The sequence below is a fragment of the Jatropha curcas genome, chromosome 1 (assembly GCF_041381405.1).
Source record: "Jatropha curcas cultivar XTBG-Jc1 chromosome 1, XTBG_Jcur_1.0, whole genome shotgun sequence".
NCBI classification, from domain to species: domain Eukaryota; kingdom Viridiplantae; phylum Streptophyta; class Magnoliopsida; order Malpighiales; family Euphorbiaceae; genus Jatropha; species Jatropha curcas.
This window is the reverse complement of record NC_143151.1, coordinates 20,539,227-20,555,765: the sequence shown is the minus strand read 5'-3', so window position 1 is coordinate 20,555,765 and position 16,539 is coordinate 20,539,227. Positions and strand designations below refer to the sequence as shown.

Sequence of the window (16,539 nt, the reverse complement as noted above, 5' to 3'; positions counted from 1 at the left end):
TTAATATTTGAAGGTCAAATACATTGTCTAGCAACATATCAAGACTACCCAAATATTTCGAAAGTCAAAGTGATTTGATTTAACCTTTCAGTGCATGATTTTTCAGTGTAATTAATATCCTTTCATCATTAATGTTCTGATTTAGTAATTAGACATGTAATGTATCTGCTTTACTAAACCATGTTAGTTCTCTTAATCTTAGTCATTGATCATTTGAATGAAATTCTAAATCTAATTGACTAATTTCATTCTACCTTACGCAAGGGTTTCTTAATCAATACTAGTAGAGAACAATTAGAATATTTTTTCTTACTTTTCTATGGTGATGAATCCTCTCTTAATTACACAAATATCTCCATACATTACGTACTATGTCCAAAAAATTATTGTTTATTATTCATGAATGAATAATATGTACGAAGAATCAAAACATAGTCATCCCCATGCAAGATAACTTAGTAATTTCAAGTCAAAGGATCACTTACACAATAATCACTTGAGTATTCCATAGACACATGTAACTCTTCATATGGAATTCTTATACAGGTTAATTCAGTGTACTTGTTTAAATAACAAGCACCTACATATTAGTTGTAGATATTACATATATCTCAGCTTATGAGAACCGCTGTTTCCCTAAAGAAAGGATATAATATATATCAATCTCAACAGCTCTAATCATTGTCCAATAATGAGGAAAACATTAACTAGAAATATTTAGAGACATTGTTTTAATGCAAATATAAAACTCATAATTATAACCATATTATAATTTATTTCGCAAAACAGTTTTGTCTCATGGACTTTATCTTTTACTAAGATTCAATCAATAGAATATAAAAGATAAATAAAGGCCTTTTATTAATAATAAAATATTTATTGCATGAAATATTATATCCAAAATATAACCAATTAAATTCGCTATAGGATATATAACTAATATCTATTTGTATGTGGTGTTTTTTTTCTTCATCTTGTTATGAATATATGACTGATACACGTATTTATTTAGTGTATATGTGTTTATGAATAATAAAATAAAATATATCCTACACAGCCGTGTGAAGAGTGGAGATTGGCCCATTACTAATAATATTATAAGCATTTATTTTCTTTTTCAAATATGATTAGAATCACAGCCAATTTGGTCAATTATTATTAAACTCAAATTATTGCTAATCAATAAAAAATGAATAATTAAAAAAACATAAATATTTAAGTATTTTTGTTATAATTTTCAACATAAATGTAATACTTAAAATATTATTCTAACTATTAAATTTACTAAATATTTTTAATTAGTAACTATAAATATAAACGATAAATATTGTTTTTCAACTGTTCATCAAATTCATTAGTGAATAAACAGAGTCATCCATTATAAAATATTTTCTTTTGTCTTTTTCTTTATCATTTTTTTTATTATTTTAAACTTGTAATGAATGTATAAGTTGTTAGGATGCATCACGAGAATAATGTGAAAATATATTTATTATGAAATCTTTTTACACCAAATTTTTTTTTGAGGGAAATTATTTATATCTTTTTACACCAAATTTTATAATATACTTGATTTTTATTACCAAAATTTAAATCGTATACATATCATCACATTTTAATCATATTTATTTCATTTGGAAGTTTACCTTTAATTAAAATTTAGGCAATGTTAACTAATTATGCTTCAAAATATTTTATCTTAATTTAGTGCATGCTAAATATGCTCACTTGGAAAATATGACTTCCTTCCTATATTAATGAAAACGAGACAAATTAGACGTTTTTAATTGCTTTTTAATATTTTGAGATATTAGAGAAAATTAATTTCTTAATTAATTATTTGATTGTAATGCAAGAATTATAATTTTTAATTGAATTTTAAATTCGGACTAAAGTTTCCCATATCTATATTTGATTTATAAATTTTCTATATTCATATTTGATTTACTTATGATTTAACCAATTTTTTTTGAATTATATAGTTTTACATATCAACTAGTATATACAATAAAAAAATCATCAATATTTTTTTTTTTGAGAAGATCATCAATATTATTACAGTTAAGAAAATTTAAAATTTTAACAAAAAAAATTATATATTAAATCCGTGCTATCCCTAAAGCTCTTTGATAAACATAAATAATTTGTTATTTATTTTTTTCCAAAGGTAAATTATTTGTTATTATTTTGTTAAATATAAAAGTCATTTATTTTTTCTAATTATATATTATATATCAGGAAGATATATTAGATATAGGATATAGGATAGGGCAAAAACAGTTTACCAATCCGATAAAGAAAAGGAATCATTAAATATTTAAACAACAAAATCTGGAGAGCAATTAGGGGTTCTAAACGAGTCCGCAACATCTCGGCTTTAATCTCCTGCTAGAAGTTTGTCCTCTGCAAAAGCCCAAAGCAAAAGAAAAGGTAAAAAAGCTCTGAAAAATTAGTTAGAGCTATGGCGGCAGCTGTGACTAGCGTGGTTCCGGCGGGGCGAAGTGCAAGAAGAGCCGCTGCAGAGGATGATAAGTTGGTGTTCGAGACAACGGAGGGGATAGAACCGATTGCAAGCTTTGACGAGATGGGTATTAAGAACGATCTGTTGCGAGGGATCTACGCTTATGGGTTTGAGAAGCCATCGGCAATTCAACAAAGGGCTGTTATGCCTATAATTAAAGGTCGAGATGTTATTGCTCAAGCGCAATCTGGTACTGGAAAGACCTCTATGATTGCTCTCACGGTTTGTCAACTTGTTGATACCTCAAGCAGAGAGTAAGTCCTATTTTATTTTACTTTTCCATCAACTTGTCGAAACCCTAATTACAAAATTTGGTAATAAAACCCTAATATTGTTTTATCATATAAACCCTAATTTAAAAAATTGGGTACAATCGGTTATTACTTTCCTATTTGTCAATTATTTGATGTTAATTCCTGGCTAGATTAGCTGTTATCTTTATTTCTGTTCTTGCTTACCGTGGCTTAAAAAGAAAATAGGATACAATTATATTGGTTTCAATGTTACAGGGTGCAGGCATTGATATTGTCTCCAACCAGGGAATTGGCGGCTCAGACTGAAAAAGTAATATTGGCAATTGGTGATTACATTAATATACAAGCACATGCCTGCATTGGAGGCAAAAGTGTGGGCGAGGATATCAGAAAGTTAGAATATGGAGTTCATGTTGTGTCTGGTACTCCAGGGAGAGTATGTGATATGATAAAGAGGAGGACTTTACGAACTAGAGCCATTCGATTATTAGTTCTTGTGAGTTGATTATTTCATCTCTCGTTCGCACAGTTATACAGTTATAAATGTACTGGTATACATCAACATAAGATTTTTTCTTACACTTTTATTATGCCTTGTAGGATGAATCTGATGAGATGCTGAGTAGAGGGTTCAAGGATCAAATTTATGATGTGTACAGATATCTTCCTCCAGAGCTTCAGGTGCTCTACACATGCATATTGAAGTTTGTTTATAAACACATTTAACTGCATTTATCTACCATACGTGTTGGACTTAAGTGTGCAGTATATGCACTGAATTATCCATTGAGGTTTTGGTTTTTTTTTTTTTTTTTTTTTTTTTTTTTTTTTTTTTTTTTTTTTGATTTGACATGGTACTGGGTCATGTTCACATCAAGAAAATGCAAATCTGGGGATCTTATTACTAATGTGTAACTTGAAATTTTGTCCTGAATTTGCATTTATTATGCAGGTTGTGTTGATTTCTGCTACCCTTCCTAATGAAATTTTGGAGATGACAAGCAAGTTCATGACAGATCCGGTAAAGATTCTTGTGAAACGTGATGAATTGACTTTGGAGGTGAGTGATTATTAGATCTCTGAATGAGCTTGCAATAAATGCAAATCTAGAATTTAACGGCAGCTTCTCTTATTTTATCTTTTTATGGTGGCAGGGCATCAAGCAATTTTTTGTAGCTGTTGAAAGGGAAGAGTGGAAATTTGATACTTTGTGTGACCTCTATGATACTCTTACCATTACCCAAGCTGTTATTTTCTGCAACACAAAGCGGAAGGTACTCCAGTCATTGATCTAATTTTCTTTCTGCTATATGATTTTTGGATTGTTATAGTGAGCATTCCTTTTGTAGTCTCTATTTTATTTGCAGATGAAAATTGAAAAATGAGACCTTTTGCTGCCTTCATTTTGATTTAATCTGTCAAATATCTAAATATCCATAAACATGAAAGAGAAAATCTATCTGTTATCCAAAATGAAGAAGGTTATTGCTGAAGTCCTTTTAACATATTTGCTGCAGATTACATGTCAGAATGGGGTAGCGTACAATTTATCTAGCATATATATATATATATGGACAAACTGTAAAACTCAAGCCATTGCTTAAGATGTGTTATGAGATGGCTTATATATTTGTACAACATCGGGCTTTTGATACTAAAGTCGACTGCTGCATATTCAGAAGTGTGTATTCTGCCTGTATTCAAAATCCCTGTTTCTTGTGTCTAGTTTGGAAATTGGAAGTTTGATACATTAAATCTGTGTCTTTGTGAAAAATGAATAGTAATCCTAGGAACTAGACCTCTTCTTTGTCGGCTTCAATTCCAGTCACCTCCAAAAGAATTATGTTCTGTTATTAGTCCAAAAAACAAAAAAGATTGCCCCAAATAAAAATTCTGAAGCAAATTATTGTTCTTATGGGCAGGTGGATTGGTTAACAGAGAAAATGCGGAGTAATAATTTTACAGTCTCATCAATGCATGGTGACATGCCTCAGAAGGAGAGAGATGCAATTATGGGAGAGTTCCGGTCCGGTACTACCCGTGTTCTGATCACCACTGATGTTTGGGCACGTGGGCTTGATGTTCAACAGGTAAGTTTATTGCATACAGTATTCCTTGTTAATGTCTTTGTTCAATAGAAGTTATTGCTTATCCACTCTGTTTCTGTTTTGGAGAAAACTAGAGAAAAACATTACTACTATTAACTTATAGAGCTAAATAAAAGTTATTACTTATTAACATATTATTATATTATTATTTAAACGAAATTGAAGGTTGGTGGTCTGACCTTCACTTGGATATGACAATTTTATGACTGCTAAAACTTATTTTTCACTCTAGTGAAAGAAGGAATTCTGGATATTTTATGTCTTGATATTGCTCGTTGGTTTTTGGAAGGGTGCTATATTTTCTGAAATATAAGTTTGTTGCTATTATCAATTAAAATAAAGGACAAAGAAGCTATATATTCAATTTGGTTTGCACGGTGGCTGAATAATTTTCTCCTTTCTTGTTTTACCTTAATATTATTGCTGTGCTTAATTCTTGTAAATTTTGTGTAACCTGTAAATGCTTTTGGAGTGTGTTGTGTGTTCGCGTTAAGCATCTGATTGTGTTTTCCCTTTTTCTCTCTCTACTCTCAGTTTATTTACTTCTGCCTTGATGGGAATGAGCTTGTTTCTATTTTGCTTTTCTATGATTGTATTCTATCATGTTGGCTTATTCACTCCGTAGGTTTCTTTGGTGATCAATTATGACTTACCAAACAATCGAGAGCTGTACATTCATCGGATTGGTCGTTCGGGTCGATTTGGGCGGAAGGTATGTAATTTGATCTCAACCACAAAATGTGAATTGTCCAAAATATCTGTTTTCTAGGTTGCACTCAAATTTTTTTCTTTTAAGATATCTCAAACACCAGATACTCATTCTGCAATTCTTATGCCATTCTGCTGCTATGGCTGTACTGTGCTAGTTGCTTGATTTAATTAGTTGTGTTAATTGAATGGCATTTGGATGTTTTTCAGGGTGTTGCAATAAACTTCGTCAAAAGTGATGATATCAAGATTTTACGAGATATAGAACAATATTATAGTACCCAGATCGACGAAATGCCAATGAATGTTGCTGATCTGATCTAGAAAGACACACTTTGTAATTGTTTTGCCAGGATGATGGTGTTTGAAAGTTGTGTGATTGAGAATGTGGAGTGTATACTCCATGCTTCTAATGAGTTTGTATAATATTGGGTGGAGAATCAGTGTTTTATGGGTGGTTTTGCTTGACGATAGAATAGTTTTAACTCCATCAACTGACTTGACTGATTTTTTTGTTAACTTTTTATGATTGCTTGGACTTTTGCAATGGTTTTGGCCATGGTTTTTGTAGATTTTTATGTTTAAGTATATTCATCTTAATTTTATCTATTGAAATTTAATATAATTTTTAATTTTACAGTGAAATCTAGGCTTCAAATTTTAATTTTTGGGTAAATTTTCAAAATGCTGAATTAATCTAAAAAGGACTTTATTATCTATCCAGTAATCGCAGCTTCTAGCCTCACATAATTAATATATGTCCGTGCAAGGCCTGGTAATTTTCTTGTGCAAAAGTAGGATATTTTCTTCTTGTGCAAAGGTAGGGATGACAATTTAATCTGAATAGATAAATGTCTGCTCCGATCCGACTCACCAATGAATGTGTGCTTTGATCCGACACTAATGGATGGATTTTACCCGTTCAATAAATAGAGTGGGCAAATATGAAAAATTAGATTTCACCCGATCTGTTTAATAAATAGAGTGGGGTAAATATTAAAAATTATACCTGTTATGGATTTGGGTTGGTAATAGATAATACACCCATTTCGAATTCGATCTGATTATATTTTTATTTAATTGTACTTTTTTTAATTTATATATAATCAAAAAATTTAAAATAATTCTCTCTTTTAATTTTTATACTTGACTATTTATTTGATTTGATTCTTCTTGGATATCTATTTTTCTTATTTTGCTATTTGGTTTACTATTGATATTCTCAACTGTTAGTTTTTGATTTTTGACTTTTTTTTTCCTTTTATTTATTATGTTGAAATGGAACAATAAACTTGCTTTATTTTTCATTATGGTATATTATGCATATTTAATTATAGAGTTTTGTTTTCATTTTATTGATTTTACTCTATGTTTTATTGAAATGAGTATACAATATTGAATAAAATTTATTACAAATAATAAAAACTTGAAAAATAGAATTCAGATTTTTCAAATGAATTTACCCAACCCAATCTATACTTCGCCCTTCGCTATCCCAACCCAATCCCGTAACGGGACTGATGATGGTGTGGGTAATATATTTGCTTCATGGGGTGATGAAGGGTAATGTAATACTCGGTCCATATCCTACCCATTGCCATCTTGACTGAATAATTTTTCAATTTTCCTTACCGATACGTAGTCAAATGATTATAAAATGAGACGTGAAAAGCTAGAACTTTAAATATTATCCGCAGAAATATTTTATTGAGCCTGAATTGTGAAAATACAGTAGAGAAAATTTCTGTAGATTGTATCATACAATCTGTACCGAAAGAGAGAGCTAATAAAGGAATTATGTTTAGCCCAAATAAAAATTCATAGGCTTTGAAAGTGACAATTTAGTATTTAATTATAGTTAATCATGAGTTTATAAGTTTCTTTTTGTGAACTATTCAAAGCTTCTTTTTTATATATTTTTATTTCTAGATTGTTGAGTAGCTCATTAATTGAAAGTAGTCCTGTCAAAACGGGCTGTCCGGCCTAGCCTGCACGGGCCGAGCCAAAAAGCTCGATAAAAAATGAGCCTCTAATATTCAAGCCCGCCAAACCCATGCGGGCCCACGGACGGGCCCAAACATGTCCATTTTGAACGTTCATCTTTTTTTTTTTTTTTAATTTTACCTTTTTTTGTTTTTATTAGTTTTGTATGTCTATTGGAAGAGTCTTGACATGGAAAAAAGAGGAAAACATCTCTAAGAATTCAACCTAGAATTATTAAAAGTTTATCCAATGTGATTTCCATTAGGCTTATTTTCCTTTTTATTTTAAAGTTTTATGATATGTATATATATATTACTTTAACGCGAGCCCCCGCGGACCCATTCGACCTGTCCCGCGCGGGCTTTGTTAAAAAATGGGATGAGTAAAAGCCCATCTTAAAAACGGTTCTCAATTTTCATGTCCGTATCTGAACAAATTATGGGAGATCATGGTTGTCCGCTGGGTTAAGCTCATTTTGACAGTACTAACTGAAAGTAGGAGGTAAAAAAGATTATTGAATGGTGTTTGTAAGGTATTTGATTATTGTGCAAGTAAGGAAAATATTTAGATTGATGGGAAAAGAAAGATTGAAGGTTAAAAAGAAAAAATTGTAGTGATTAGTGATGTTTCTTGATTCTGGTTGGGTTTAATTGAATTCGTATAGATGGTGTATTGTTTGATAAAACTGAAATTTTAAGCGGCTGAAGAAAAATCATGAATTGGTTAAGGAAACTTAATAAAAATAATGGTGGCAATGGTACTATAGTAGTCGTATTGATGGTGCTGCTACTGACGATGATTATGGGTTGTGTTGGTAGTGGATGATGGTTTGGGTGATTTCAACTGTGGTAGTTAATGAGCATGTTTATGTAGTGGCTGCTTAGGAAACAAAATGGATTTGGCCTAAATCATAAATAGAAAATGTTTGCTTTACATATCAAACATCATCATAGTTTTGCGATATTCAAATTTTACAGAGGCTGACACACCTTAATATTTTCACTTAATTTTTCAATCTATTTTGATTTTTAGGACAATGATTTTTGTGGAAATGGGGTTACTTTTTGTGCAAATTTAGCATGTTGCTCTTTGTACCTTCTTAGATTTGCATGTTTCCAATATTTGATTTGGTGGGGCATAATGTTTTTCAATATTAAATTATTGTATTTATTTTGATTTAAACAGGATGTCAAATTCAGCTTTTGAACAAGTACCTTCCACTAATTTTCTTTCTACTCAAGATTCATCTAGAAGTCCAGTCATGGATGATACTATAGCAAGTGTTGATGAAGAGAATATAAACAAAGAACAAAGGTGCTGCTTTGACAACTGATGAGGACTAGAAAATCCATTTGCTCCAAAGAAGAGGAAGCGAACTTCTAAAGTGTGGTTCGAGTTCAAAGAAGTTATACTTCCCGATGGAACTATGAAGATAGAATGTATTCATTGCAAGATTAAGCTTAAAGTTAATCTTACTAGTGCCACAACACATCTTTTTAGACACATGAATAATTGTATGGCAAGGAAAGAAAAATGAAGGGACAACAACAACTCAGTGTTGCCATAATTTTAGCTGAGACGAAAAGTGTCTTGTGTTCAGAATTTCAAATATGACTAGGCAAAGATAAGAGAAATTCTTGCACATATGATTCTTATTCATGAGTTGCCATTTGCTTTGCTGAGTATGAAACCTACTTATGAGAACTGCAACTCCATATTATCATAAAATTAGTCTTGCAGCTGCAAAGAAAGATTATTTCACTGCTTATGAAATTGAGAAGAAAAAAGTGAAGGATTTGCTAAAAGATGTCGACAAAGTCAGTGTGAAATATTTATGGAAGTCAGGGCAACATATCTCATACATGGTTGTTATCTATCACTTTGTTGACTCAAATTGGCAATTGCAAAAGTGAACATTGAGTTTTGTTGATATCCCACAACCTCATATAGGAGTTGCTATTTGTGATGCACTACACAAATGCTTAGTCAAATGGGGAATTGAGGATAAGGTATGGACTATTACTATTGATAATACCACCTATACTGATGTTACTGTTGGATTGTTTAAAGATAACCTTATTTACAAGAATTCTCTTGTACTTAATGGTAAATTATCTCATCTGAAGTGTTGTGCACATATCTTAAATTTATTAGTATAAGATGGATTATCTGAGATAAATGATATAGTTCATAATGTGCGTGAAAGTGTAAAGCATATTGCAAAAGCCGAGAATCATCATTTGATTTTTGGTGAAATTGCCTTTAAAGAAGCTTATTTTGGATTGTGTCATAAGATGAGATGCAACCTATTTCATGCTATCTGCTTCATTGGAATTTAAGAATGTCTTCCCTCGATGTGCTAAAAGAGATCTAAATTATATTTACTTGTACAGTGCAGAAGATTGGAGAAAAATTAAAAAAGTTTGCCCTTTTTTGCAAGAATTCAACGAGGTAACCAATATCATTTTTAGGTACTGAATATCCAACTTCAAACTTATTTCTTCTTGAACTTTACAATATTAAGAAATTGTTGAATGAAGCATATGCAAATGGAAATATTTACATGAAAACCATGGTTGATAAGATGAATGATAAATTTAATAAGTACTAGGGTAATTGTAATTTGTTGATATCTATAGCAGTTGTATTGGATCCAAGAGCTAAAATGAAAGCGATCGAGTGAATTTTTGTAGAGATATATTATGAATATGATACTATCGAGCATAAGGTTACAATTCGAAAGACTTTAATTATGCTTTACAATAAGTATATTGAAGCATATAAAGAAAAAAAATATTGGGATTGATCAAGTTATTGGTAGTGAAAATCAAAGAGAAGGATCTGGTTCTAATGGTGGAAAATGGAAGGTTAGTAGGAGAGCAAATTTTATAGTCAAACTAGAACTGTTGATACTATTGTAGACCAGATGAAGAATAAATTAGATGTGTACTAGGAAGGAGTTCATGTTTGTGAAGATGATGAAATCTTTGATACATTAGAGTGGTAGAAGGTGAACAACATGAGATTCAAAATTTTATCAAAGGTGGCATGTGACATACTTTCAATACCCATCATCACTGTAGCTAGTGAATCAGCATTTACTGCAGGAGGTAGAGTTGTTGATCCATATAGATCATCTTTGTGTTTAGGTTTTAACTTGTCGGTCTGATTGGTTTTGAGCCTTCTATGGAATAAAGAGCAAAAAAAGAGTAAATGCACTAACCATTATATTGCAAATATTCAATATGAATTTTTAGTTTTGTAGCATGAATTAATTAATTTTTAATTGTGCTTCTAATGTAGGACAAGGAGGATATTCAAGAGATTATATTACCATAATAATATGCTTTGGAAATCTGTTTTTAGGTATAATTTTAATTTTATGCATCAAAGATATAATGTGTGATAATTGCGAACTACATTAAAATATATTTAGTAGAAAAATTATGTAGTATATTTAAAATATATTAAACAAAAGAAATTCAATATTTATACTTCATGTTTACATTCTTATAGGTAATTAATTGATAAAAATTCACTATTTACTACGATTAGAAGTCAATACATTAATTGATTGTGTTCTTTAATTATATGTTGATTTGCGGTTATTTTATTTTTGTAGATGAGAAAGTGTGGCTATGTTTCGGCCTTTTTTTTTTTTTTTTTTTTTTTTTTTTTTTTATGGAGGGGAAGTATAGATTTGATGGTTTCAGTGTCCGATTAGAATTTTAAGATTATGTAAAAATTAGAACTATTTAATTTTATTTGAAATGTATATAATAATGTGCTATTTCACATAGATTTATATTTTTTTTAAGGTTAGAACTACTTATATTTTATGCGTAAAATTATTGTATTGTTGAGCATTTGAAAACATGGCCTGAAGTTATTGATTAGAAATTAACGAGCTCAAACTCGAGGTCATAACAAGCTCACTTGACCTCAAACTCGAACTTTTATCAAGTTCAAACTTGAGCTTTTACCAAACCTGAATTCAGGCTCAAACTTGAGCTAATGTACATGAGATACTAAACTAGCGGAACTCGAGCTCGGCTCGTTTAAGTAATAAGCGAGTTTTAAATGAACCGAGCTTGAATTGAACTCGATCTACATATTTTTCAAATGAGCCAAACTCGAGCTTCAACATAAAAGCTCAAATTGAGCTCAATGCATCAGAATTTTACAAACCAAACCTGAACAACTCAGAGTTCAGCTCCGCATGATTCATTTACAATTCTACCCTATGCAGAAGCCTCATAAGCAAGATGTATATGCTACTGCTATTCTACACCTCAAATCTATCCACTGTCAGTATAAAAGAGAGAAAAAAAAAATTACCTCTATCTAAACCAAAATTATCAAACCTCCATTTTCTCTCTCTTTGCTAAATATCTTCTCTCCCTTTTATTCTCATCATTCTTGTCTTGTCAATTTCTAAACATTTGGCATATATAGGTCTTAATATATTAGAATATTCCAAATTTTAAGAGCTTTTACAATTTTACCCTATTTTGACATTTTTGTCAATTTTACTCCAATTTCGACATTTTATAACAATGACATCCTCAATTGCAATAAAAGATTGAACTGCAAATAAAAAATAATATATTTTATTAATCTAAATTTTTTGTGCCATGCTTTGAGTGACATTGAAAAAAATTAGAAAAAAATCAGTAGTCTACCCAATTGATGTTACACAAATTAAATCTTTAATTTTTGAAATTAAAAAATGCTAATTGCTAATTAATAAATAAAATTTTATAACTTGCTAAAAAATCTCGAAGCATGGCATAAACGTTTAAATTAATAAAATATATTTTTCAATTATGTATTTTATTTTCATATTATGTATATATTAAGAGTAAAGAAAAGCTTAATTGTTGTAATTTTTTGCATTCATAATATGGTCAAATTACTTTTCATTTAAGAAAAAATAAATAACTCTTTAATTGTTTTAATTACACATTTCAAATAAGCATATTTTTCAAATTAATAAATGTGACACTTACTAAATGTGAATAAAATTTAATATATAAAAGACATTTGAAATTTCATTTTCATTATTAATTTTTTTATTTATTCAATAATAAGATATTATATTTAAAAAAGGATTAAAAAATACTTTTTTATTTGCAATTTAATCATTAATTACAATTGAGGGTGCTATTACTAAAAAAAAAAGTCAAAATTGGGGTAAAATTGACAGAAAAATCAAAATAGAGTGAAATTGCGAAACCTATAAATTTTCGGAGTATTTTGATACATTAGCCATATAAGAACAACCTTTTTAATTGACTCCAATTTAATCCCAAAAGAAAAGGACAATAAAACTCGAAATCGAGATGGACTAAGAATTAGGTCTTTGATTTAAGTAATTTTTAATTTGGCATAAGTTAAAGCTTGACTTATAAAAGTAATTTTAATGAACAAATATAATATGCATGATGATGTCAATTTATACATGACAAAAATCAGCTTTCATTCATCATTCCCAATAAAGATAAAGAGATAAATTACATGAAGGAAATCAAGATTTGTACCTTTTGCATGTTTGTTGCAATAGTCCATCCTACAACAGTAATGACATCAAGATCCTAACTTTAATGGAGGGTTGAGTCAAGATTTGCTCACAGAAATATCTAGCTATGAAAGTTGAATTGCAAAGCTTACATCTATTAACCTTGTAACACTTACGAATGGATTATAAGTTTTGACAATAAAATTCTTTGTCTTAGTCTCTTACACGCAAAGAATAACCAAGGACACCCTTCTCTACACCTGGCCCTCACTTTGGCTAGCTCATTTGATTTGATTGTAAGATCAACATCTCTACAATCGCACTTTGTTACTACCTTCTTAAATTGGTTAATATTTCAAAGATCATACCAAGTCACCAATAAAAAAAAACTTCAATGTTAGGACCACAGTGTGTTTTTATCTTCCCAGTGACAGTTAAAAATAAAAGATTAAGGAGGTAAAAAAATTTAAGTTAGAGGGACGAGAACCACCCCTAGCAACTCCACCCTCCGTTATTGCTCAACTCCCTAAATTCATCATCATTTACCTCCCTACTATTTGGATTTGATTTACTAGAATATGGTTCATCCCCTGTCTTATTCTTATATCCATCATTTATGAAATCCTCATACCTAAATCCAAAATCAGTACCCTCTCCAAGTGGGAACATCCTGTATTTATTTAGTTCTAAGGCCTCTCTCCTATTAAAATTCATCAATCTTCCTCTAGCCTCTTAGTTCACAATAGTAAAATAAATCAAATATTTATAATAAAGAATTCTTCTTAAATTCTATAAATGTTAGCCAATAGCTTTCCACACTTACATGCAATTGTTATCATAAAAAAACTCTTTATCAACTCTTTATCACCACTCACCAAAACCAAATATGCAAACCATTAAAAACACATGTGAGATAAAGAACAGTGGTACTTAGTTTTCTTTGCATTACCAACACAAGATCCACAAATAGAATCCTTCTCACTAATGACCAAGATGATAAAAAATTAATCTATGATAGTGTTGACGCTGGCCTAAAAATCAGCTCCAAATGGGAAGCCCGAAATGGCAAAACTTGGAGAGCATCATTATATAGTTAGAAGAGTGCCAACAGGGCCATTGGAGCTTAAAACCCACAAATTGTAAATATTGCATGTATCTAGAATATCTTTGGGTTGTATAGATTTTCGAAAAGGTGTACCATATTTGGAGGATACTCCTAGGACCCTATAAATAGAGGAAACAACATTGTAATGCACCCGTGAACCTAGACAAACAAATCTGATTACCTTGTGCATCCAAATCACATTTAATGTTTTGTCTACAAGGACAATCGCTTGGGAAGAGATATAGTCATCTGGTTGCCTGAGAGTTGACCTAGAATGTGGAACACAAACATTTATCCTATCTATAGAAAAATGAAGAGAGCATGAGTAGGAGGAGACTTACCCATGCCTGGCCATTTTAATGGAGGGAAGTGCCATCGAGAAGGGATTCTAGTCCAGACAAGCACATAACCCTTCAGCCAAAAATTCTCATATAGCCATCCGAAATATTATCCCACCAAAGGTCAAAAAGCATGATGGTCCCATGATGATCTTGAATCCTATCCATTGCCACCTATCCAAGCGTGATCGAGCACTAATTTCAAAAATGTGAAATCAGTATGTGGAAGACACTTATATAAAGGGAAATTTAGAGAAGCGTATAAAATAACGAAGATTGAGTAAGGCCAAATTATCAAGCGAAAAAGTTGGGATTGTATATTTTCTCTCGAAGGCTTCTAAACGCCCACTAATAAATCGGTCTTGCAAAACAGGTCTTTTACCACGGTTGACCAATGTTGTTGCCATTTAGTTGTAGCCTCAGGACTAATGGAGGAATAGTATGTCGTTAACCATGATGGCCATAACGATATGATCAGAAAGGACAAAAAAGGAAGCAAAAAATGATTTATTATACTCAATATAAATAAGACTTCCCCAAGTATTATCAATAGGATCAACCTTTATTGTGAATTTGGGGAAGTAAGCGATCAGCCTCAACTAAAACATCCAAAGTGGTCCTTGCGAAAGACCGACTGACCTTGCCTGATTATCAGGAATAAAAGGTAGACACTTCTATAAAGACGAGCTAGAATGTATTGACCTAAAGCCAATTTTTTCTATCCTCATCCAAAGCTACCGCTATTTGCAAATCAGATTTCATGACTTTGGCAAGCAAAAAATAAATCCGCACAGGAAATATAGAAGAAATGCAATATGTTCGGTCACAGTATGGAAGGAGGTACTCCCCGAAAAGCCTTTAAGAACAATTCATGATTGCAACTAGAGGTCGTTGAAGTCGAAACCAACATTACTTATATTAACCAGAAGATCGGGACAAATGATTCGCCGATTATTGGGAGTCCAAACAAGACTACCATGTCTAAAAGAGATGGAGACATGGGGTCGAATCAAAAGGTAAAGCAGTTGGCAGAATGGGACCAAAAAAGTTGAGCGCTGGAAGAAGTAAAGGCCGATGGATATGGATGGGATGGCAGCATAAATCTAGGAGATCATAAATACAACCAATTTTCATAGAGATTTAAAAGAGGTTTTCAAGTGGGATTGCGGAGATAGGAAATTGGTTGAAGGAATCGGCTAGTCCTCCATATTTTTGTTCCAAATACATACATTGCTGAAAAGAAGCTAAGGGGTAAAAGATGCTTTGAAAGTGAAAAAAGACAGATTCGTAATGGAAGGCGTCCATCTGTTGAAAAAAGGATTATGATTTTTTTTTACCAGAGTCCATATCAATAAAAAAAGAATGAGCGACTAACAAGGCTACTAGAGCGTCTCTACTGGTAGGGTATTCGGTCAACATTCTTAAAAGGAAATATTGACAAACTATAAGAGTGATAGCGGGGAGAAACAATCGAAAAACAACAATTGAGAGTTATCGGTGGAGATTATAAAAGATCAAGGGAATGCAAAATCATAAGGGAGAGCTTAGATCCACATTTATAGTAAGCATGAAGAAACAATATTAATTGATGAAAAGTGCAACCTTTCAAGTGATCGGATACATCCTTTAGGTGACCTTAGGCCGGCTAACAGTGCACATGGATTTCTATACCAAATAAAACCTATGTGCAGGGGGGCATTCTTGATGTCGATCCAAAGCTAGCCCAAACGATAGGTCTGAATTGGCAAAGCTTGGATAGGGTGTTATATAATTAGAAGAGTATCAAGAGAGCCATTTGGGCCTAAAAACCATAATTTGTAAATATTGCATATATTGAAGATATTTTAAATTTTGTATAGATCTTTTTAGAGATGCATATTTCTTATAGGCATTCCTGGAACCCGTACAAATACAATGCTGTAATGCACGTTAAAATCTTACAAACAAATCAAATTGTCTTGTGTATTCAAGTCACCTTTAATCCCCATTTCTTTTCCATCCTTT

The 16,539-nt window shown here is 31.3% G+C and overlaps 1 protein-coding gene and 2 pseudogenes across 1 annotated transcript; all 3 read left to right on the top strand.

The window, feature by feature from the left end:
• Nucleotides 1-2,291: 2,291 nt before the first annotated feature.
• EIF4A-III (eukaryotic initiation factor 4A-III) lies at nt 2,292-6,138 on the top strand. The gene is made up of 8 exons (XM_012210407.4): nt 2,292-2,775; nt 3,031-3,271; nt 3,376-3,456; nt 3,728-3,835; nt 3,930-4,049; nt 4,698-4,865; nt 5,509-5,595; nt 5,802-6,138. Exons 1-8 carry the CDS (start codon nt 2,462-2,464, stop codon nt 5,913-5,915), a joined length of 1,233 nt encoding a protein of 410 aa, XP_012065797.1. The 5' UTR covers nt 2,292-2,461; the 3' UTR covers nt 5,916-6,138.
• A 3,133-nt stretch (nt 6,139-9,271) lies between these two features.
• LOC149499124 (zinc finger BED domain-containing protein RICESLEEPER 2-like) lies at nt 9,272-10,052 on the top strand (annotated as a pseudogene).
• Nucleotides 10,053-10,137: 85 nt separating this feature from the next.
• On the top strand, nt 10,138-10,913 carry LOC149499123 (zinc finger BED domain-containing protein RICESLEEPER 1-like; annotated as a pseudogene).
• The last annotated feature ends 5,626 nt before the right edge of the window (nt 10,914-16,539 follow it).

Coding starts and splice junctions, on each gene's coding strand:
- EIF4A-III (XM_012210407.4), top strand. CDS start 2,462: ATGGCGGCAGCTGTGACTAGCGTGGTTCCGGCGGGGCGAAGTGCAAGA. Junction 3,272..3,375: donor CCATTCGATTATTAGTTCTT/GTGAGTTGATTA, acceptor TATGCCTTGTAG/GATGAATCTGATGAGATGCT. Junction 4,050..4,697: donor TCTGCAACACAAAGCGGAAG/GTACTCCAGTCA, acceptor TCTTATGGGCAG/GTGGATTGGTTAACAGAGAA.